General features: G+C 46.1%; 1 protein-coding gene across 1 annotated transcript; it reads right to left on the minus strand.

The window, feature by feature from the left end:
- Window positions 1-1,656: 1,656 nt before the first annotated feature.
- Window positions 1,657-8,127, minus strand: LOC133737384 (uncharacterized). The gene is made up of 6 exons (XM_062164949.1): window positions 8,100-8,127; window positions 7,408-7,484; window positions 5,373-5,593; window positions 4,717-5,282; window positions 3,198-4,603; window positions 1,657-2,841 (listed from the first exon to the last, which is right to left on the minus strand). Exons 1-6 carry the CDS (start codon window positions 8,125-8,127, stop codon window positions 1,657-1,659), a joined length of 3,483 nt encoding a protein of 1,160 aa, XP_062020933.1.
- Between the last annotated feature and the right edge of the window lie 16,742 nt (window positions 8,128-24,869).

Below are 24,869 nucleotides of genomic sequence, written 5' to 3' on the forward strand. Positions count from 1 at the left end.
AAATTAGTTACACATAGTTTTAAAAACAAAAATAAAAAAATAGAGAAAAGGAATCAAAAAGAAGAAAAGGATGGAGGCGGATGAACAAGAAAGAGAGATAGAGGAGAAGGTGAAATGTGTGGTGTGTTTTTACAATGTGAATTCCTACTCTTTTTATAGAGATTAATCCCGCAAATCCTTCACTAAACGAACTTGAGTCTCCAATCCTTTTTTGTAAAGAAATCCTAGTCCATATTAGATTTGAATAAGTCTTTAATGTCTAGAACATGTTTCTAGGCCCTTCTTGAGCTCTCCTCGTGCATTATGGTTTCCTAATCCAAGTTGTAGAAGAAGTCAAATCCAAATTAGCTTTGTACATGTGCTCCTTGAAATTCTCTGAAATTTTAGGAAGAAAATTTTGATTTTCCGTCACCCAGGTCCTACAACTTTGGAGAGCCATCGTTCATAGCTCACAAGGAACTAGAAAACGCGATTATATGGATAAAAAACCCCGGCAGTCTACTTTCAAATGGAGTCGCCAGATCCAAAATTGAAGTTCTATAGCTCCTACAATATCGAAATGAGTACCTGAAGGTTGGATTAGAAAACTAATTCCTATAAATTTTAGGAAGTCTTTCTCCACACATGCTTTGCACATGACCATTAAGTTGCATATGCTTTTTCCTCACTTTCATTTAAATGTCACATGCCTTTTTTAAAAATGCACATGACATTTTTTAAAAATGCACATGACACTTAGCTAAAATTTAGGCTTTTTAATTCTCACATGCAAGACACATGCATTTCTTCTATTTTCTCTCCTTTGCTCCAAAAAACACCTAAAATAATGAAACAAAGTTAAAACTATAAAATAAGAGAAATAACATAAAGTAATATGGGAAAATAAATAATATAAATATTGCATTTTTTCTTTAAAGGCTGGAAACCCTTTACACAGAGAGAGAGAGAGAGAGAGAGAGAGAGAGAGAGAGATGTGATTAGGTTCCAAAATCATATCGTTCTACTTGTAGGCTGTAAATGCAGAATCTATATCAGTTGTGTCATCGTTGCTGTTTGCATCCTTAAAACTCAAAACTCTTTCTGAAGCCACTTGTATTATTAAGGACAAGAGTACTATTTTCATGCGCTGCATCTTGCTTTTGTATATTTGTTAGCTATCGTGTTCAACAATCCTACTCCATAAATAAAACTAAAATAATATTGGTTGTTTCGCAAATACAAGTTAAATGGTTGGTAGGATATTTTGGAATCACAAACTAGTAAACGATTTATTGTCCCCAAACATTACAGTGTTTAATCCATCACTTTGAACTTAAAACATGTTGCTTTTTCTGTGATGCTATATAAATATGTTAATTTTGCTATTAACCCTTGCTTTTATTAGTTTTTCTTATTTTATTAGGGGCAATAAAAACTTTTATTGCCAGTTTTTATTCCACCCCAACACACCCCCCCCCCCCCCCCCCCCCCCCGCCCCGATAAAAGATTTTGAATTGATGTAATCTCCTCATCTTCTTCCTCAATCAAAGTTTTATTTGTCTAATTTAAGGAAGATTAGTCCTCCTTCCTTCCAATAAACTTTTATTGTCCCCCAATAAAAGATTTTGAATTGATGTAATCTCCTTATTTTTTTTGAAACAAGAGAAACTTTATTCATCAAACACGATTGAGATCGTACAAGAGGGCATCCGATAAGAAATCCGGAGCATGATTGAACCAATATTCAGTTTTGATATCAGAATCAAAACTGATGTTTGCTAGCCTATGAGCTACCCTATTAGCTTGTCTACTGACATGAACGAAAATAAATAAGGGCCAAGTTTGCAGTATATCTTTTATGTCTACTATCAAATTACTCAAACCTGATAGATCTTCAAATGGGGATGAAATAGCATGAACAGCAACTAAACAATCAGTCTCTATTATTGCACTATTCACTCCCAAACCCAGAAGCAAGAGCAACCCATGTTTTATGGCTAGCAATTCGACATGAAGAGGAGAAGTCACAAAGGATTCCCTGATAGAAAAGGCAGCCAAGAAAGCAGCTTGATCATTACGAAGAACACCCCCTACACCACCATAAGTAACATTAGGGAGATAAGACCCATCAATATTCAACTTCACAGTCTCAGGCCTAGGAGAACACCAAGATTTGGCTACAGGCCTCATTGGTGTAGAAGGAACTAAGCCAGAAGGAACGTTGGCTTGGAGATACTCTTCATACCATCCCATTGCAGTGGCTACAAGAATTGGACCATCTTTGTGTTTCTCATTCCACAACTTATCATTCCGGTTCTTCCATAGGCTCCATAAAAGAACCAACATTTTGTCAAACAAATCGGAAGACAAGGAAGTAGCTCTCTCAAGTAGCCAGTTTTTGAAATCCAAATGAGATGAAACATCAAGAACAAGATTGAAAGGGTGAGCACCCCAAATATTATGAGCTATAGGGCATTGACATAAGATATGGCCCAAATCTTCCCAAGGAAACTGACAGTGTAAACAATGAAGATCGCCCATATAACCTTTCAAAGATAAACAAGCACGAGTTGGCAACAAATTGTGAGAAGCTCTCCACCCAAAAATTGCAACCTTACCTGGAACTCTAGCTTTCCACAAAGCTTTCCACAATGGAGCATATGGGTCGCCTCCTGAAGAAGAAGACATAATATGACTCAAAGTAAAATCTCTAGCAACTTTATAAGCAGACTTTACTGAAAAGAAACCTTTCTTGTCCGGCTTCCAAGTGATGGTATCTAGTGCTCTTCTCCGACTTAGAGGGATGCACATAACCTGTGTCACAACTTCAGGGGGAAAACAAGCATGCAATGCTGCCACATTCTAAGAGTGTGAGCCAATATCAATAAGGTCCGCAACTTAATCAAAAACAGTATTAGCCGGTTTAGATAAAGAGTGAGAAGAGATTGAGGGAATCCACTCATCTTCCCAAATACTAATGTGACTGCCATCTCCAACATTCCAAAGGAGACCAGCTTTGATGACAGGCCTAGCCTCCATGATGCTCCTCCATGCATAGGATGGTCTCTCTCCCATATCAGCCGTCAAAAAACTCCCATCGGGAAAGTAGATTGATTTGAATAAACGGCTCACTAGTGAGGCTGGATTAGACATGAAATGCCACCCTTGTTTAGCAAGCATGGCAAGATTATGTGCATGTAAGCTCTTGAAACCCATACCACCCTCCTGTTTAGACAAGCACATTCGCTCCCAAGAGCACCAATGATCTTCTTTTGATCATCCGTACTGCCCCAAAAAAATTGTGCACATAATTGCTGAAGATCATCACAAAGAGATTTTGGAAGCAAGTAGCAATTCATCACATACTGAGGCACTGATTGAGCCACTGCCTTGATCAATGTTTCCTTCCCTCCAATACTAAGGGTTTTCGCCCTCCAACTGACAAGCTTCTTTGTTAACCTTTCTTTTAAATAAGCAAAAACAGCCACCTTTGATCTCCCTACATGAAGTGGTAAGCCAAGGTACTGACCATGATCAGAAACTCTTTGAACACCCAGGATACTAGCCAAAAAATGTTGGGAATCCATACCAACATTAGAACTGAACACAACACTACTCTTTTGAAGATTTATTTGCTGACCAGAAGCTCGTCCATAGATATCCAGAATAGCCTTGACACTCAAGCACTCATGCTCCGAAGCTTCACCAAACATAAGGCTATCGTCAGAAAATAACAGATGATGAATAACGGGAGCTGAAGGATTCATCAACAAACCCTTGAGGATGCCTTGAGAAACTGAAGCAGTGATAAAAGATGAAAATCCTTCTGCGCATAGTATAAACAAATAGGGGGATAACGGGTCTCCTTGTCGGATTCCCCTAGTTGGAGTAATGAAACTAGTAGGTTCACCATTAATAATGAGAGAGTAACTCACAGATTTCAGTGAAGACAAAATGACCTCCACCCATTTAGAACAAAAACCCAGCCTTACCAAAATAGCTTCTAGAAAAGTCCATTCAAGACGATCATAAGCCTTGCTTATGTCTAGCTTAAGGGAGAAGAAACCCTCAGCTTGAGTACGGAGCTTCTTCATAAAGTGAGTAATCTCTGTAGCCACCGAAGAGTTATCAGAAATAAGTCTTCCTGGCACAAACGCACTTTGTAATGGGGAGATAATCTGAGGTAATATCACTTTCAATCTGTTAGCTAACACTTTTGATGTAATCTTATACACCACATTGCACAGGGCAATTGGGCGAAGATCAGAAGCTGTCTTTGGATCCTTCACTTTGGGAATGAGAACTAAATGAGTAAAGTTAGACTCATGTGGTAATTGACCAGTTTCAAGCACAGTTCTCACAGCCAGACAGACATCAACATGTACAATAGACCAATATTTCTGAAAAAAAAAATGAGGGGACATACCATCAGGGCCCGGGGACTTAGAGGGATGCATTTGAAAGAGAGCGACTTTAATTTCATCATCCATATAAGGAGCAACTAAATCTGCATTCATCTGTGAAGTAACTCGAGGTTGAACAGCTTCCAAAATCAGGTTAGAAGCAAGAGGATCATATCCCTCCGATTTGAAGATGTGCTCATAATGAGTAGTAAGAACAGCAGCTATATCAGAAGGAGAAGTGTGCTAATTACCTGCAGAATCAGAGAGTCCCTTGATAGAGTTTTTGCATTTACGTTGGAAGCCTTCCTATGAAAAAACGTTGTATTCCTATCACCTTCTTTTAACCATTGCACCCTAGAGCGCTGCCTCCAGTATGTCTCATTTAAAGACAATAGCTCATTGAGCCAAAATTGTAATGCTTTCTGCTCCTCAAACTGCTCTGGATCATAAGGCTTACTCATAAGCTGCTCAAGTTTATTTTGGACCACTCTCATCTCTGTATGCCTCTGCTGAAAAACTCCCACATGCCATTTCATTAACAACTTTCCTGTATTGCGAATTTTCCTCCCAACTTGTAACATTGGATCACCAGTAGAAGGCATCATCCAACCTTGTTGTATTAAATTTGGGCAATCTTTATGCTGAGACCACATCTCCTCAAACCGGAAATGTTTTGGGGCTCGATGATTGAGAACTGCTGTTGAGTTAACCTCTACTAGGAGAGGGTTATGGTCAGACCGGCTAAGGGGAAGGGTAACAACCCGAGAATGTGGAAACTTATCTCTCCATTCCACCGTGTGACAAGCACGATCTAGTCTTTCTTTTGTAAATCTGTTAGCCCAAGTAAATCTAGAGCCAACAAACTTCATATCAATAAGAGCACAATCAACAAGAGCCTGCCTGAATCATGCCATAGGTACATATGCTCTCTAAGCACCACCAGACTTGTCAGCATTGCTGAGAATTTCATTAAAATCTCCTGCAACCAACCAAGGCAGAGTAGATTGAGAAGCTAAAGTGCACAGGAGATCCCAGGTTCTAACACGATCTGCATTGGATGCGAAGCCGTAGATACCGGTGAAGCAAAATTCATCTTGGGAGCCCTTTTCACCAATTTCCACATCTATATGGTTGTTGAAATAATTCCGAATTCGCACCGGAATTCCCTGACGCCAGAGAAAAGCCAGTCCCTGAGAGTCCCACGAACAAGGCTGGCATTCACAACCCTCAAAATCCAAACGCAATCTGACTGCGTTCACCAAACTTGGAGTAGCTAGTGTTTCTGATTAAAAAAATAAAATTGTGGTTTCTTTGTTGAACAATATTCACCAAAGCATCTTGTGTTTCCAAGTTAATGAGGCCCTGACAATTCTAGACCAATATCTTGGATTCAAACATGGCCGATGAAGGAAATCTAGGTAGAAAGCAAGAGAAGCGATCTACCAAGACAGAAGCTGTAACCTGTCGAGCAAAGCCGCGCAGACAGCGAAAATGAGAAAACCCAGCCAGAGAAGTCACCGATAGACTGCTCTGCCGACAAGCGCCGGTTCGAAAACTTCGCCGACAAGCAGCGAGATGGCGGCGGACGCGTGGTGAAGCAACGCCCAAATAGGATCCTCCCTCTATTAGAGGACGGGATGAACAGACAGCCAGCGCTGGAGGCAGCCGGAGTCGCGGTTGATCAAGAAATCCTTGATCTTCGGTCGGGGCAGCGGAGCTCTAGATGTTCTATATCCTTGAGCAAATATGTAATCTCCTTATCTTTATCCTCAATCAAAGTTTTATTTGTCTAATTTTAAGGAGATTAGTCACCCTTCCCTAAATAAAATTTTAATACCCCCACCACCGGTAATCTCCTCATTTTCTTCCTCAATCAAAGTTTTATGGGTTAATTACATATAAATGCATATTTGAATGTTTTTTAAGCCATAAGGTCACCAACTATTTTTTTCCCTCATAAGGCCACTAGATTAAAAAGGGTGTTAAATTTTGGATATAAAAACCAACATATTTACATAAATGGTACTAGAGTAAAAAGTCAACAATCATCCTCTCTCTCCGCTCCGACGAGGTCTCAAGCCAACTCCGGCGGGTCTCTGGTCGACCTCCAGCCAACTTCGACGGATTTCCTGCCGACCTCCGGCCAACTCTGACTGGTCTCCGGCAAACCTCTGGTCAACTTCAGGCGAACTCCGACGACCACAAAAGTTACTGTCACTAACACCAAAAGCTATTGTCGCTAGCAACAAAACTTACTCTGGTGAGATTTCCGGCAACCTCCGGCAAGGTCACAAAAGCTACTGTCGCTAGCAACAAAAGCTACTCTGGTGAGATTTCCGGCAACCCCCGGCGAGGTCACAAAAAACTACTGTCACTAGCAACAAAAGCTGCTCTGGTGAGATTTTCGGCAACCTCCAACAAGGTAACAAAAGCTACTGTCACCAGCAACAAAAGCTATGCTCTCCAAAACCAAAAGCTACTATCCCCACCAACAAAATGTACTATCACCAATACCAAAAGCTACTATTACAAGCAACAAACGCTACTGTCACCCACACCAAAAAGCTACTCTCACCAGTAACAATAACTACTCTCACTATCACCAAAGGTTACTCACATCAACGCCAAAAGAAATAACCAAGCAGAACAAAAACTACTACTAAGTAGAACAAAAGCTACTACCAAAAACTAAGAAAGCTATTCTCAGAGACTAACAAATCTATGGAGATGTAAAAAATACAACTGATAAAAATGCTATTGCAATCGAGAAATAAAAACATATTCAATAATACAAAAAGTATGCAGGGTTCAAATAATGATATAACTATGTAAGAAGCTACTTCCATAGTTGTAAAAAGCTACTTCCATAGTTGTAAAAATCTATTACAATAGTTGTACAAAGCTACTGTCAATGTTATAATGCTACTGTCATTTTTTCAATGGTGATGCTCTAGGTATATGCATAATTTTGCCACCTTCAACACAAGACTTCATTTCAACATTTCTTGGTTGGCTGAATGATCACTTGGTCAATGGAGGCTTCAATATCCAAATTCACATGTTTTTCGAAATATACTACTACAAATGCAAAGGGGACGAATTCTGCAAGAACAAAGATACAACAAAATATTAGTATTTAAAATGAAAACTAAAAACAGCAATGTACCGCTGCGCCGCAAACGTGGCACTCTTTATCAACTAGATAATAAAAAATAAGCAATCTAAAAAGCTACTGACATAAGTATAAAAAACTACTATAGCACACGTACAAAGCAACTAGACCAGTAATAAAAAGCAATTGACCTAGGTACAGAAAACTACTATAAAACATGTACAGAGCTATTAGAGTAATAATAAAAAGGTACTGATCGACATAGGTACAAAAAACTACTATCACACATGTACAAAGCTACTGGACTAGTAATGAAAAGCTTCTGACATAGAAATTGATTGCATAAAACCAACTAATTATACATGCTTGATATTTCAAAGCACAAATGCTTCTACAGGTTCTAATAACCATTGACATCTCAACATGCCTAATCTCACGGTCATTATCTACATAATGTATAAAGTAAATTTAAATTAATTAGAAAATTACACACTGCATTCAAACTTTTGAGGGGGGTCTACTAATAAAGCTCAACTGCAACTAGCTAGCAGGCACTACTCAATTGCTATATGATTATGAGGTCCAATAGATTTATTAATATGTACCTTGATTAATGGCATCACCATCTCTCATTTAATGCTTTGCCTTTGTTATAGGCAAATGATATGATAACCAACTCAGCCAAACTAACTAGTACTCATGGCGTGGAGATAAAGCCATTGTTAATGCTGCTACTACTGATTGATCATGTATTTCGAGCAAGACAACCAAGTTTCATCACATAAAGAATAATCAAAACAATGATTAACAAGTCCCAGATTCTGCAAATTTTGAGCAAAACAATCATACAATTACAGTAACTGCTTAGATTAAATCACAAGCCATATATACAAAACCTGTTCACACTTCACATTTTATTTGATCCTTCCCTAAATAAACTTTTAGCAACAAAAGCTACTCTGGTGAGATTTCCGGCAACCTCTGGCGAGGTAATAAAAGCTACTGTCACCAACAAAATCTATGCTCTCCAAAACCAAAAGCTACTATCCCCACCAACAAAAGGTACTATCACCAATACCAAAAGCTACTATTACAAGCAATAAACGCTACTGTCACCCACACCAAAAAGCTACTCTCACCAGTAACAATAACTACTCTCTCTATCACCAAAGGTTACTCTCATCAACGCCAAAAGAAATAACCAAGCAGAACAAAAACTACTACTAAGTATAACAAAAGCTACTCCCAGAGACTGAGAAAGCTATTCTCAGAGACTAACAAAGCTATGGAAATGTAAAGAATACAACTGATAAAAATGCTATTGCAATCGAGAAATAAAAACATATTCAATAATACAAAAGGTATGCAGGGTTCAAATAATGATATAACTATGTAAAAAGCTACTTTCATAGTTGTAAAAATCTATTACAATAGTTGTACAAAGCTACTGTCAATGTTGTAATGCTACTATCATTTTTTCAATGGTGATGCTCTAACCCATATGCATAATTTTGCCACCTTCAACACGAGACTTCATTTCAACATTTCTTGGTTGGCCGAATGATCTCTTGGTCAATGGAGGCTTCAATATCCAAATTCACATGTTTTTCGAAATCTACTACTACAAATGCAAAGGGGACGAATTCTGCAAGAACAAAAATACAACAAAATACTAGTATTTATAATGAAAACTAAAAAAAGCAATGTACCGCTGCAGCAAACGTGGCACTCTTTATCAACTAGATAATAAAAAATAAGCCATCTAAAAAGCTACTGACATGGGTATAAAAAGCTACTATAGCACACGTACAAAGCAACTGGACCAGTAATAAAAAGCTACTGACCTAGGTACAGAAAACTACTATAAAACATGTACAGAGCTATTAGAGTAATGATAAAAAGGTACTGACATAGGTACAAAAAACTACTATCACACATGTACAAAGCTACTGGACTAGTAATGAAAAGCTACTGACATAGAAATTGATTGCATAAAACCAGCTGATTATACATGCTTGATATTTCAAAGCACAAATGCTTCTACGGGTTCTAATAACCATTGACATCTCAACATGCCTATTCTCAAGGTCATTATCTACATAATGTATAAAGTAAACTTAAATTAATTAGAAAATTACACACTGCATTCAAACTTTTGACAGGAGTCTAATAATAAAGCTCAACTGCAACTAGCTTGTAGGCACTACTCAATTGCTATATGGTTATGAGGTCCAATAGATTTATTAATATGTACCTTGATTAATGGCATCACCATCTCTCACTTAATGCTTTGCCTTTGTTATAGGCAGATGATATGATAACCAACTCAGCCAAACTAACTAGTACTCTTGGCGTGGACATAAAGCCATTGTTAAAGCTGCTGCTACTGATTGATCATGTATTTCGAGCAAGACAACCAAGTTTCATCACATAAAGAATAATCAAAACAATGATTAACAAGTCCCGGATTCTGCAAATTTTGAGCAAAACAATCATACAATTACAGTAACTGCTTAGATTAAATCACAAGCCATATATACAAAACCTGTTCACACTTCACATTTTATTTGACCCTTCCGGAAATAAACTTTTAATACCCCCCCCCCCCCCCCCCCCAAAAAAAAAACACCAAAAATAAAACCCTTCATCAATAAAACTTTTATTGGGGGCAATAAAAGTCTCCAACGACCTCTCAAGTGACCTATGAGATCTCTGACGACCTTTTTGAAAACCTCCGGTGAGGTTTTCGGCAAAATTCGGCGGCCGGTGACCGGATTATGGTGACCAGTTACCTGAGCCTAGTGAATTTTCGGATGACCTCTCTCTCTCTCTCTAAGTGACAAAGGGAGAGAGAGCAAAATAGTCCCAAAAATAAAATAAAAAATAAAAAACTTTATTGGGTTTTTTGTTCTCGGTTTTGATCGATGGGTCTCCTCCCACATTTTGGCTAATATGGTGTTAAAGGGTCTCCTTTAGTTTTCTCTCCTTCTGCATTATCAGTAGAATGTGTTCAATAAGGTTGTTAATTTTGGATAGGTTGATGTTTGGATCGATGTTTGTTGCATATGGCTTTTACACCTTGCCTTGTACTTCGACTCTTGTTTAATTTGATCACCTCCTTTTAAAAGATGTCGAACTTGGTTTGAGGGGTACCTCATTGTTGGGATTGCTCGTAGTTGGTGCTAGTATCGGGTCATATCATAACCACACTGTTTTTTGCTCGCAACTTCTTTATTTTATACAGATCTTGATTGGAAAAAGATTTGGAAAAAAAAAAATCATCCTTATTGGAAAATTTAGAAATTGTGTACACTGATGAGGAAAATTAAGTGAGATATTTTCCTTGATTTTTTTTTTTTGTTTTTTTTCATTATGTACTCAAAATAACATGTTGTATGTGAGTCTTAGAGCCTCTTCTATATACAAAACAACGACTTGTTTAAGGAAAACTGAAATTGGGAGAGAATTGAGTCGTGCTTTCATTGATAATAGGGACCTCTTTATATAGAGGATTACAAGCATAGAGATAGAGTTGTACATGGAAACATAATCGTACATTGATTGAATATCTCCTAAGATTCTTCGAGAATATCTCTAATATAAACCCTATTTTAACTAGAGCAAGTAACCTCGAGTTTGGCCCAGACACATATTTGGATTTACTTGAACACTCCCCCTTGTGTCGCCCAAACGTGGTGCTCCTCTCGTTGCCTCGCTAAAAACCTTGCCGAGTAACAAAAACCCAGTGGGACAAAAATAACCTCGGTCGAAGGGAAAAAAGAGCACAACACACCCTTCACGTTTCGAGACCATACATGTAGACACCTCCCCCTGATGACAACGGTCATGGGAGTTCGGATAACGTCTGCAAACGATGCTACCAACACGTTTCTCGAAAGTGGAATTTAGGCAATGACTTAGTGAGCAAGTCTGCCACACTGTCCTCAGATCGAACCTAGTTCACTTTGATCTTGAGGAGAGTTTGTTGTTGCTGATTATCCTTGGTGATGTCGCTTTTGATGTAGCCTTGCTTCATTTGTTCAAAACAAGCAGCATTATCCTAAATGCTCGTAGGCTCATCTGTGGTAGACTTCAAACCACAATTGTTTCGAACATGCGTAATTATGGATCCAATCCATATACATTCACGAACCACTTCGTGAAGAGCAATAATCTCTGCATTGTCCGAAGATATAGCGACTAGGGTCTATTCTGTAGACCTCCAAGATATCATGGTCTTTACCCATGGTGAACACTTAACCATTTTGGGAATGACATTTGTGTGGGTCAGAGAGATACCCAACATCAGCAAAACCTTCCAACACATGTCGTTTTGGGATGGGAATAGTGGACGCAGGCCAGTGTTGGCGGCGTTCCTGATGTGTGATGGGTCTGAATCCATCATCTCTTTGTAGGGATAAAGCAAGCCCATATCAGTCGTACATCTCTAGTATCGAAAGATATCTTTTACACCAATCCAATGGTGTCGCGTTGGCGCAGACCTATGCCTTAGCTAACAAGTTCATGGCAAATGAGATGTCTGGTCTTGTGCATTGAGCTAAGTACAATAATGCGCATATTGTACTTAAGTAAGGCACTTCTGCCTCTAGCACATCTTCGTTATCATCCTTCGAACGAAGAGGATCCTTTTCAGGATAAAGACTACGGACGATCACGGGGGTGCTTGAAGGCTTGACCTTGTCAAAATGCCTAAGCATCTATCAACACGATGCTCAAGTTCCAAACCGAGACATAATCGTGTTCTCCCAAAAATCCTTCATCTCAAACTCGGATTTCAAGTGTTCAGCGGTTTCCCTTAACTCTTTAAGGGTTTTCAACGAAGATCATGTCCAACATGAACCGCGATAGAATCCGAAACTTGTTATATATGGAAACGCGCGGGCATATCCCTTCCCAATAGAGTAGTCACTTTTAGTGAGCGTTTCAACCTTATTGTGAACGCGCTTCGTGGTCTGGAGCTACTTGACTTGGGTAAATGAAGTTCACCATGAATCTTCATGTATATTCCGTATCTAGATCCCCATATAGATACGTAGTGACCACATTCGTAAGCTGCATGGTCAGTTATTCGGAAACTACCAAACTGACAGGGTAGTGGAGTGCAATGACATCCATTACGAGAGAATATGTCTCATCGTAGTCGATTCCAGAGCGTTTTGTGAGAAGCCTTGCGCCATAAGGCGAGATTGCCATCTCTTTTTCTCATCACGCTTTCTAACGAAGACCCATTAGTCAATAGGTTTTATGTTAGGAGGTGTTGGCATCACTGGCTTAAAAACCTTCCTCTTCGTTAGAGAATCCAACTTAACCTGGATCGCATCTTTCCATTTAGGCCAAATCTCTCTATGTTGGCATTCATTCATCAATGGAGCGTGGTTCGATATCATCAGACTCAACAAACTCATGCGCAACGAAATGCGCAACTACATCATCAATTATGATGGAGTTTCTATCCCACGTCTCATGTACACTAGTGTAATTTTCAAAGAACTCTATATTCTCAAGAATAGGTTCTGATGTTGAGGCGTCCCCCAACGATAACCATAATCCGAAAGATACTCATGAGACGGATTTTGAGTCTTGATGATCAAAGGATTGGGTTGTGCCAAAGTATCTTTCGAACCCACAGGCCTCCCACACATCCTAGCTGGGGCCATGGCCTATAACGCCAGAGTGTCACTCTCTTTGGCGTTGGCGCCATGCCTACCTCCTTGTAGGGTGGCGCTACGTCCTCTCGTAGGACGTACTTCCTTGCAGGCATATTTGCAGCAGATGTGTGATCTCATCACTTTAACAGGGATCGAGATGAGACATAGTGGGGACAGGCCACGACAATTCCTGTCGTTCCTGCTGAACATCCGTGTTCTTATCTCCCCCTAACGACGGGAAGACTGTCTCGTGGCAGGGCAGGGAGGATGGGAGGCTGGCAGTTCACCAACGTGCAGCGGTTCTGCCGGCCGGTTCAGAAAGTTTCTGGCTGGTTTTTTTCAGTAATTTCACCGGTTCCTAGCTTCTGGGTTTTGGGCGCCTCTGGTGGTAGAAAATTACGGTAGAAGGAAGACTGGAAAGGTGTGAACCGGTCAGGGGACTGTAGTTATCTTCTTGCGGCCGGTTCGGGTGTTTTCCGGCCGGTTCTTGGGGTGGCGCCGCCGGTTCTGGATTCCTGGGATTGAGGGCTTCAATATATGCTGCGGTGGTTGCTAGGATTTGAAGGCTACGATTTTAGGGTTTCAGGGTTAGGGCTTCGTGCTGATAACGTGTTTAAGGAAAACTGAAATTGGGACAGAATTGAGTCGTGCTTTCATTGATAATAGGGGCCTCTTTATATATGTACCTACATGTACATTTGCAAGCATAATTAGCTATAATGAGCTACGCTCATTGTACCGCCAGAAGTACCAACTCCCACCAAAGCAATGTCCTACGGATAGACAGCCAGGCGGGCTACGGTCTGAGCACAGGATCGCCCCCAGATCACCGTCGACGCGCCGCCACTCGCTGCGCCAAGACAGCGTCAGAAGCTACTGAAGCACATCAGTCCCACATCGAAAACAAAGAGAAGATCAGACCTCTCCTCACCTATAAAAAGGTCCTCTCCTCTCTCCTCATTGATTACGCATTCAATACTTATTCGACTATGCTTTCTATATGTTTTGACTGACTTAGGCATCGGAGAAGTGAAGACCGCCCAGCGCGGTCTCCCTCTGACGCCCTATCTTCCGTCTGACAGCTAGAGAAGATCATCAAGTCGGCCGAGTAGTGATCCGCCCACCAAACCCGCGTTGTACCAAGGTTCGGCTACCGCCGGACTTCAGAACATCAACATTGGCGCCGTCTGTGGGAACCCTTGAACAGAAGGTCATCCCATCACAACTACCATGACTAGCGGTAGCGGGGGAAACGCTGAAGAGCAGGCAGACCAATCCGCCATCCCCCAACCCTCCAACCCAGCGGTAGGTGTTAACCGCGCACTATTCAACACCCCAGCCAACCCCGGCGGTGAGGCAAATCCAAGCAGCAGCCGCCCACCAGGCCAGGACCTCGCCGCCATGTACGAGCTGGCATTGGCAGACCTTCACAAGGCAAACAGAGAGCGTGAAGAGGAGCGCAGAGAGAAGGCTGAGGCCCAAAAACAGGTGGCTACGCTGATGTCACGGTTTGATGACCTGAAAAGGACGCTGGAAAGAACCGCCAATCCAGCGCAGAGCGAGCAATCACGCAGCACCAGGCGTAGTTAGCCCAACACTGGCACATTGGCACCGGACCAGTCATACAGATGCAGGTTCCGCTGGACCCACCTGAACTATTGGGGATGGGACCACCGCCCATCCCCCAGCTAATGTTAGAGCAGGAGGCGGAGTCAGTGCCGCGCACCAACCGCTCGAAAGCTAGGGCAAGGACTGAGGGCAATCCGCCTGCGCCAAGGCGTAGGCAAGCCCAGCGGAGTACCCAGGCCGGATCCGCCGGCGACGCAACAGCCCAAATTCTGGAAAGGATGCAACAGTTGGAACAGAGGTTAGTCCGGGCGGAGTCGGGCGCCCCAGCGCCAACTCAAAGTCCACTTTTCACGTCCAGACCAGGGCCCTTCACTGCTGCAATTCTGCAAGCTATCAGACCGGCGTACGCAAAAACTCCAAAGATGTCACACTATAGCGGCACGTCCGACCCCTTCGTCCACATGGACACCTTCAAGAAGGTCACCAACAACAAGGGATTTGACTACCCCACCCTGTGCCACTTGTTCAGCAAAACGTTGGACGGTGAGCCGATGAATTGGTTCTTCGAGTGTCCGCCGGGATCCATTGACTCATTCCATGCACTATCACATACCTTCCTCTCTCGGTTCATCTTATTGTCCGCCGGACATCATAACACAAGTCAGCTGTTCAGCGTCAAGCAGGGGGGAGACGAATCACTGAAGGCATTCGTCACAAGGTGGCGAGCGGCAGCATCTCAGTGCCGCGATCTAGACAAATCAATGGCATTAGCGGCCTTCAAGCAGGGACTCCTCAAGGGGCCATTCCTCTATCACCTCAACTACAACCATCCAAACGCGGCATATGACCATATCATGATTGAGGCGGTCATTCACGCCCAGGCGGAATTCATCACATATGGAGAAGCCCCACCGCCACCGGCAACGCCAGCAAAGACAACACAACCCACCTCCAGTCAGCAGGAGACCGCTAATAAAGCACCCGCCGCACCGCCAACTGACAAGAAAAGGGAATGGCAACAGGGCCACTACCAGAACAAGCGGCAGAAGGACCAATACCACAACAAGGGCAACCGCCCAACCCAGGAGGATAACCGCAACAAGCAAACGGAGTCTTCTCAGCGGTATGCAGTGTTCACGGTCCTCACGACCTCGTATGAGGAAATATACAATCAGTGCAAGGATCAAATCCCGCCACCACCCCCAGCAAAATACCCAAAGACGGGCAAACCTAGAAACACCGGCAGGTGGTGCAAGTACCATGAGGACAGCTGCCACAATACCAACAGCTGCAACGCACTAAAAACAGCCATTGAGACCTTGTACCGTGAAGGCAAGATGGAGCAGTTCAAGGTGCGCCAACCGCCACCTGTGATCGCCAACGTCGAGACCTGGGCCGCATTAACGCCATCGACGGCGGTGCTCCAATCACGAGCATGTCTCACAGGGCAAGGAAGCGTTATGCACGCGCTAATCACCCAAAGGAAGTCTGCAATATCCGCTACGAGAGGTCCGCCAAACTCCCAAAAGCGGGTTGGGAACCTATTACCTTCTCAGAGGAGGAGGAGCGCGGGGTGCATCTACCCCATGACGACCCATTCTTGGTCGACGCCATTCTTGGCAGATTCTCAGTGGGGAGAATATTGGTGGATAGCGGGTCCGCTGTCAACGTCATCTTCAGCGGTTGCTACAGCCACCTCAAGCGGAATAACAAGTTACTCCAGGACCATGAGCCACTGCTCAGCTTCTCCGGTGACGTCACGCAACCGCTGGGTTCTGACTACATGCGGTTGACTATTGGCGCTAGTCCATGTATGGCGGAGATACATACAGAATTCATAATCGTTGATTGTTTCAGCTCGTATAATGCCATCCTCGGACGACCGGCACTCAACAAGCTTAAGTGCATCATCGCCGGATACATACTTCTCATGAAGTTCCCCACACCTAATGGCACGGGCAGTGTGAGGGGAAGCCAGCAGTTGGCACGAGAATGTTATTCAACGACCATAGCGCGGTCAACGCGCCGCCATGAAATCCTGACAGTGGGAAACCAGGCACCGCCACCAAATATCTTCGAAGACCCTAGGGACGAGGAGGAGAAGTACGTAAAGAAGGAACCAGTCAACCCAGAAACGTCGTTGAAGGTTGTCTGCATCTCGGACGAGCACCCTGAACGGACAGTCCGCATAGGCGCCCAACTTGACCCAGAGGTAGCGGCAGAACTTACTCAATTCCTACGTGACAATGCTGCTGTCTTTGCTTGGTCATACGCGGACATGCCAGGTATCTCCCCTGAAATCATCACACACAAGTTGACCATCAAACCATCCTTCTATCCCATCAAACAGAAGCGGAGGGCTTTTGATGAGGAAAAGTACCGGGCAATTGGAGAAGAGGTTGCAAAACTCCAGGGCATTGGATTCATCCGCCAAGTCATATATCCCCAGTGGATTTCCAACCTGGTTATGGTCAAGAAGCCCAGCGGCAAGTGGCGGATGTGTGTCGACTTCAAAAATCTCAACAAGGCATGCCCAAAAGATAGTTTCCCGCTACCCCGCATTGATCAACTTGTTGATGCAACCTCCGAACATGAGCTCCTTAGCATGATGGACGCTTTTTCCGGCTATAATCAGATCAAGATGCATCCCGGCGACCAGGAGTACACCACCTTCACCACCGACAAGGGCCTATACTGCTACAATGTCATGCCTTTCGGTCTGAAGAACGCCGGCGCAACTTATCAACGACTGATGAACGCCATGTTCGCGGAACATCTGGGACAAATAATCGAGGTCTACGTGGACGACATGCTAGTCAAAAGCATAAAGGCCAGCAGACATGTGGCGAACCTCAAGATCATAGTAACCATTCTCATGGCCTATGGCATGCGCCTCAACCCAGAAAAATGTTTCTTCGGCGTCACCGCCAGCAAGTTTCTGGGTTATATCGTCAGCGAACGAGGCATCGAGGCTAACCCGGACAAGGTCCAGGCCATCCTTGACCTGGCGGACCCTGAGTATAAGGTACACGTCCAATGCCTCCAGGGCAAGCTAACCGCCCTTTCACGATTCATCTCCAGACTCACTGATCGGTGCGCCCCATTTTTCAAACTCCTCAAAACGACTCACAAGAAAGTCATCAGCTGGAACCCAGAATGCCAGGCGGCATTCCAGGGCTTGAAGGATTACCTAGCGGTAGTCCCACTACTCTCTATCCCTGTGCAAGGAGAGACACTGTTCATATACCTAGCGGTATCAGTGTCAGCGGTGAGTTGCGCCATTGTACGGCGAGAGGGACAGGATGAACTCCCAGTGTTCTACGCCGGCAGAGGCATGAACGGAGCAGAAACAAGATATCCTCCATTAGAGCAATTAGCTCTCGCACTCATCGTGGCCGCCAGGTGCCTCCGCCAATATTTTCAAGCCCATACAATCCATGTGCTAACCAATCAACCGCTGAGACAAGTGATGCAGAACCCTGAACATTCAGGTCGCCTCAGCAAGTGGGCCATTGAGCTCAGTGAGTTCGACATCGAGTACAAGCCAAGAACCGCCATGAAGGGCCAGGCAGTGGCGGACTTTATTGCTGAACTCACCGAGTGCCAACTCGAACCAGACAAGGAGGCAGGGCCCGGAACGGAGATGGTAGCCGCTGAAGAGCCAGCTCCCCAGCAGTTAGATTGGGACCTGCATGTAGACGGCTCCGCCAGTGCCAAGGCCAGCGGCGCCGGAATCATCTTAACAGGACCAGGGGGGCTGAACGCGAAATACGCGTTGAAATTCAACTTCGAGGCTTCAAACAACATGGCGGAATATGAGGCACTTATTGCCGGCCTACTCCTCGCCATTGACTCAGGTGCTGACAGCGTCAACATCTTCAGCGACTCTCAATTAGTCGTTAACCAGGTCAACGACAGCTTCCAAGCCAAGGACCAGCAGTTAACGGCATATTTGGGGTACGTCAAAACACTGCTCAAAAAATTCAAATTTCACACCATCACACAAATCCCCAGGGAAAAGAACGCCAAGGCTGATTCACTGGCGAGATTGGCTACCGCCCAACCATATCAAAGTCCAGCGGACACAAGGGTGGAATGTCTTGATAAGCCAAGTATCACAAAAACCCTGGCGGAGATCTTCAACATTGATATCAATCCCAGCTGGATGAACGAGATTATCGAATACAAGCGCAATGGGACATTGCCAGAGGACAAGGTCAAGGCACGAGAACTTCAGCGGAGAGCAACCCGCTACAATATTCAGAATGGCAAGCTTTACCGCCAGGGGTTCACTCACCCCAACCTCCGCTGTTTAACCCCAGAGGAGAGAAAGGTCGTGCTGGCGGGAATCCACGGCGGGGAGTGCGGAAACCACTTGGGCGCCAGATCCTTGGCCAATCGCACAATGCGACAAGGCTACTTTTGGCCTAAGCTCGGTGATGACGCCCGGCAGGTATCCAGATCTTGCCACAAGTGCCAGCAGTTTGCTGATCTCCCACATGCACCGGCGGAACCACTTTCAATCATCATCAGCCCATGGGTTCACTCTACATGGGGCCTCGACTTGATGGGGAAATTCCAAACCGCCAAGGGACAGTTCAAGTACATCATCATTGCCATCGACTACAACAGCAAGTGGATAGAGGCGGAGCCACTGACGGCAATAACTACCGCCAAAGTTATTCACTTCCTCTGGAAGAACATTTACTGCCGTTATGGTGTCCCACATACAATCATTACAGACAACGGCACACAGTTCAACAACAAGGAACTCATTTCTTTCACCGCCAATCTTGGCACCAAGATGAGTTTTGCATCTGTCGCACACCCCCAAACCAACGGCCAGGTCGAAGCAGCAAACAAGATAATCAAGAAGCTGCTAAAAAAGAAACTCGACACCACCAAGGGTTTATGGGCGGCGAAGCTTCCAGAAGTGCTATGGGCCATCAGAACGACCCCAGCCTCCGCCACTGGTGAAACCCCTTTTTGTATGATGTTCGGAACTGAGGCTGTCCTGCCTATTGAGGTAACTCAACCTACCGCTAGGGTCGAAGGCTACCGTCCAGAAATCAACAGCGACGGCATCAACCTGGACAAGGACCTCCTAGAGGAAAAACGACACAAGGCCCATTTGCACAACCTGCAAAACAAGCAGCGGGTATCGCGTTTCTATAACGCCAGGGTCAAGGCCCGGAACCTCCAACTGGGGGACTGGGTAATGAAGGAAGTCATTCCACCGCCATCAAAACTCCGCCCAACTTGGGAAGGTCCATACAAAATAGTAGAAGTCGTTAGCCCAGGCACCTTCTACTTAATGGACAAGGATGGCGTCACAACGACCCACCCTTGGAATACCGAACACCTTCGGTATTACTACAAATAGTCATGTCGCTACCCAGGAGCATCTTGACTTAGCTAAATTTTTGTTCAATATTTAGCTAAGGGAAGCTACCCAACGGGTACATCCCCACTTTTGTAAACACGGATCCGTCAGTTATCAATGAAACGAGGAATTATTCAAACCATTATTACCAAGTCTAGCACTGAGGGCAACTGGCAACGCCAGTAATCGTCAGCGGACTACGTCCGCTACGTTGTGCACTTGGACCAATCTTAATTCCTTTAATGTTTCATTGATTGCAAAAGAAAATTCTAAGTCAAAACTCTAGCGGTACAAGCATATCATGACAAACCAAAATTCCAAATTTCATTTCATATATTGAGGGCTGGGACTCCCCACCCAAAAATATTCTTTACATCCAACAATATTCAACCTCAGCGGCTACACAAAAAAAAAAAAAAAAAAAAAGGGGGGAAGTTCAGCATCTCAGGGGTTGACTGCCACGTCGTCTTCTGCGGCATGCGGCGGCGGCTGTGCGCGGCTTGTTTGTTCAGACCCTCGGGCAGTGGGACTTGGAGTCTCTATGGTCCCATCCGCCTGAGTGTGAGCCGCCATGAAACCGGCACGGGACACCTCCGACTGGGTAGGAGGAGGAGTCCGCTGGGAATCATCCGCCGGCCGCGCAATATTCTCTCTGTTGCCCGAGCCAGCGCCTTCAACTTGGACATTCTGCACTGGCGGGGCATTCTTCGCCGGCGGTACATTCTTCGCTTGCGGCACGGTGGGCTGGGACGCCTTTGCCCAGTCAATGGCACCCTTTTGGGTCAGCATCTCCACATTGGCTAGGGCGCCAGCCTTCGCCGCTTCATTCATCGCTTTTTTGTACTCCGCCGACTGTTTAAATTTCCTCACAGCGGCGGCCGCGGCACGGCTCCCTTCGTCCCTCAGGCGGGCCACCTCACCCTCCAGTTTCTTCACCTCCCCTTGCCTGGCGGCAGACTCCCGCTGCAGGATATCAATCTTCTTCTCCTTAGCAGCCACCCGTTCCTGCAGCAAGGCCCTGTCTTGCTCCAGCTTGGAGACGTGCTCATTTCGCTCCACATCCCGCTGGATGGCCACTTCCAGCTTGCCGCGAGCGTCCGCAGCATCGCAGTCCGCCTTCATCAGGCGCCGCTCCACACCCGCCAGCCTGTCCTTGGCATCCGCCAGCTCCCCCTCGAGTCTCTTGATCTTCTCCCTGAGCTGCACCTCAATTCGGGGCTGCTTCGACGCCGCCAGGAACATTTCATTTAGCCCAACCGCCAGGTGACCAAAGGCCGAGCTAAAGGGCGAGTTGTCAATCGCCGTTGGGCGCGAAATCCCCGCTAAGCCGCCAAAGCCCAACCGCTCGCAGAGATGGAAGAGAAACTCCCGCTCACTGTCGGTCATGAACTCGGCGTATTCGGCGAAGGAGTCCAGATCGCTCACAGGCGCATCTCTGTCGGCAGTCGCCGGTGCCTTTGGCGGAGCTTGTCGAACCTTCTTTTGCTGGCGGACCCCGATGATCTCCGCGTCATCCTCATCCTCCTCGGCGGAGTCGTTCTGCCGGCGCTTCCGCAGGAGCACCCGTGTGTTTCCAGCGGGCGCAGGCCTTGGCCCCCTTTGCGGCTGCTCCAGCCCGGCCGCCGTGGCAGTCCCCGCCGGCTGTCCCACCCTCTGTGACCCACGCCTAAGGGCAACCACCCTCTCTTTCTGCGGAGCGGGAGCAGCGGACCCCTTCTTCCCGCCCTCCACATTGGCCCCCGCCTGAACAACCGGCAGGCCGTCGGCGCCAAGGTGGGAGTGGTGCGGCATGGGCAGCACCACCGGAACCTCGGATGGGCTCAGCGCCAATGTCTCCGGATTCACAGCCGTCTCCTGGGCCGCCTGCCCTGAGGCGTACATGGCCTCCAAGAAATTGTCAATCTCAGCACGGTCCATGGCCTTCTCAAAAGCGTCGCGGCTAGCTTTGTTACCTGGCGGAGTCTCTAAAAAAAAAAAAAAAAAAAATGTGTACACGTCAGCCTCAAACAAACTAGCAAAAGGTACTGTATGGCGGAGGTTTCTTACCAACGGCGCGAGTCAGTTGTTGATCGACCAACAACTCCCAACCGGTCAGGAGACGGAAGTCCAGCAAATTGCGATTCCGCCAACAGCCTCTGATGCGCGCCACGCGGCACTCTTCCTCACGAGTCAGGTTATACCGCAAGCCCGCTACAAAACAAGAATAATGGTTAGCATACGGTACAAGGCTATACATAACATAAAACACCAGACGTGTTCAGCGGAGACCGCCAGACAACCTCGGATAGGCTGAAACTCCGACTTAATCCTAAACGTCGGCTCCCCCTCGTTGGACTCAGCTTGGTACTCCCACCCCGCCGTGGCAACGCAGAAGGTCCCCCGCCAGTAGGACATCGAATCCCTCAAGTTCTAGATCAGCTTGGGCGCTCCCTGGCGGCGACTCAAATTCACCTGCCCTCTGCAACCTTGGCGCTTCACGTACACCAGTTCGTAGAAGTGCAGTACCTCCGCCACAGTTGGCCCCTCGCAGCCGGACAGCCGCCACAGTGAGTTCATCGCTAACATCAACCGCCACATGTTGGGGCAGATCTGCCCAAAGGCAAGGCCGAACTCGCACACCAAGATTTGTAGATTGGGCACGAGCGGGAGTGTCACCCCTTGACGGAATATTGCCTCATGCACAGCGGCAAACCCCGCTGGAAGAATGGAGGCCTTCTCATCCACCGTCGGCGGACGCAGTTTCACCACGCCAGGCAACCGAAACATCTGCTTCAACCGATTGACGGCGACGGAAGTCATCCTCCCTCCAGCCTCGTCAACGGGGGTCCCATCCTGGAGAACCCATGCCGACTCTGTATCCTCCCCCGTCAGCGGAACCACTGGCGGCGCTGTTACTTGCCAGCCGCTCCTCACGTCTATTCTGAGCAGCGGCAGCCTCCCCCGCCCTAGAACTCTCCGGACGCGAAGCACGACCCATGACTACTCCCAGGGTATGGTTTGTAGCGGCTCGACCTCTAGCGGTTCTGGCAGTGAGGTTCCTGCACGGGCAGACGGACGCAACGAGTCAATAAATATTCTATCCGCCGCGCTGAACGACACGTCAGACCCGGAGTCCTCACTGCTCGATATCTCTACGACGTTAGCCATCCCAAACCCTAAAACCCAAATCAGTTAGCTCAAAAACGGATCTAACCTATCCCTATAGACCAGTTATAGCCAAGAACACCAAGAACAGCTACCTAGAAAATACCAAAACACGAACAAACACACTCAACCCAGATTCGACCATCTAGCAACACCCTAAATACCAACTCTCTGTCAAACACCATAACCCACCCCCAAATCACACTCTACACCCTCCCAGAACAACAAAGAAGACACCAATCCCAGAAATAACAAAAAACCCAGAAATCGACAAAACAAATGAAACAGGACAGAGAACCAAAATACTAACCTCAGCAGTGAACTTTCTGGAGTCGTGGTGCGCGCTAGTCTCCGACGACAGAAACTTTCGTCTTTCCAGGCACGAGAACTCCGCAAAATCACAGCAGCCTCTTTCTTGAATCTCGGACACACAGAGCTTGAAGACGAGTAGGGTTTGAAGTTTTGGCAAACTGACAAATCTCGCTACGTTCCCCCCCTTTTATGTCCACATCAGGGGCTTCTGGGCCGTCGAGTAAAAAACGACATCACGTACCAGCCGTACACGTGTCCTACGTCTACAATAACTCTCCGGGTTAACCGAGGCGACTCCTCGGTTACGAAATCCATCATTGCTCGCATTAATGGCGAGAAGACGGCCAGGCTGAGGAGATCACGCCTCCGGACGCTAACCCTCTAGCATTTTTCCACGTGTCAGCCACCATCAGACGAAGCGTCTAATGGAAGCAACCACTTAGGGCAACATCGCCAAGTGACGAAGTCTCCGCTGAGCGAAACCCCGCCAGCGGAACTTCTCACTTTTCATCTCGTGACGAAGTCTCCGCTAAGCGAAACCCCGCCAGCGGAACTTCTCACTTTTCATCTCGTGACGAAGTCTCCGCTGAGCGAAACCCCGCCAGCGGAACTTCTCACTTCATCTCGTGACGAAGTCTCCGCTGAGCGAAACCCCGCCAGCGGAACTTCTCACTTTTCATCTCGTGACGAAGTCTCCGCTGAGTGAAACCCCGCCAGCGGAACTTCTCACTTTTCATCTCGTGACGCAGTCTCCGCTGAGCGAAACCCCGCCAGCGGAACTTCTCACTTTTCATCTCGTGACGAAGTCTCCGCTGAGCGAAACCCCGCCAGCGGAACTTCCCACTTGTCTCGTCACCATCGAGGTCTCCGACAGTGGAGCTTCTCCCTTGTCATCCTGCAAATGAGGCGTCTTCCGCTACACCACACACTGCTAGCGGAACCCTCTTTCATCTGGCAAGTCGCGTACTTTATTCAGCGCAGTACCGCTCAATAAAGTACCGCCAAGCACGTCTACTAGACGCTGTTTCCTGCTTCAACCAGCGGGGGGACATCCGCCAGCGGCGGATCCCGAGGCCACGCCTCACTCTGACAACGACCGCCACGCGGCGTTACAGTCAGATTGTCCCTACGGGACACGGGGACTAGTCAACAGTCTACGACGGCCCTGATCAGGTACGTTGACCCCCGTCACTTGGGTACTAAGATTGGGCTCGCTACCCAACACCCTCTGCTCCGTGCAGCTCCCCCTCAACAAACAATTTACCGACCATCCGGAGGTCCATCTTAGCCGGGGAGTG

This window comes from Rosa rugosa, chromosome 3 (assembly GCF_958449725.1).
Source record: "Rosa rugosa chromosome 3, drRosRugo1.1, whole genome shotgun sequence".
In the NCBI taxonomy this organism is placed as follows: domain Eukaryota; kingdom Viridiplantae; phylum Streptophyta; class Magnoliopsida; order Rosales; family Rosaceae; genus Rosa; species Rosa rugosa.

Excerpts from the sequence above, each read along its gene's own strand:
- LOC133737384 (XM_062164949.1), bottom strand. The coding sequence starts at position 8,127 with ATGAGAGATGGTGATGCCATTAATCAAG. Across the intron at positions 7,485-8,099 it reads TGGTGATGCCATTAATCAAG|AATTCGTCCCCTTTGCATTT; the intron begins GTACATATTAAT and ends TTGTTCTTGCAG. Across the intron at positions 5,283-5,372 it reads TCTCAATCTACTCTGCCTTG|GCAGGCTCTTGTTGATTGTG; the intron begins GTTGGTTGCAGG and ends GGCATGATTCAG.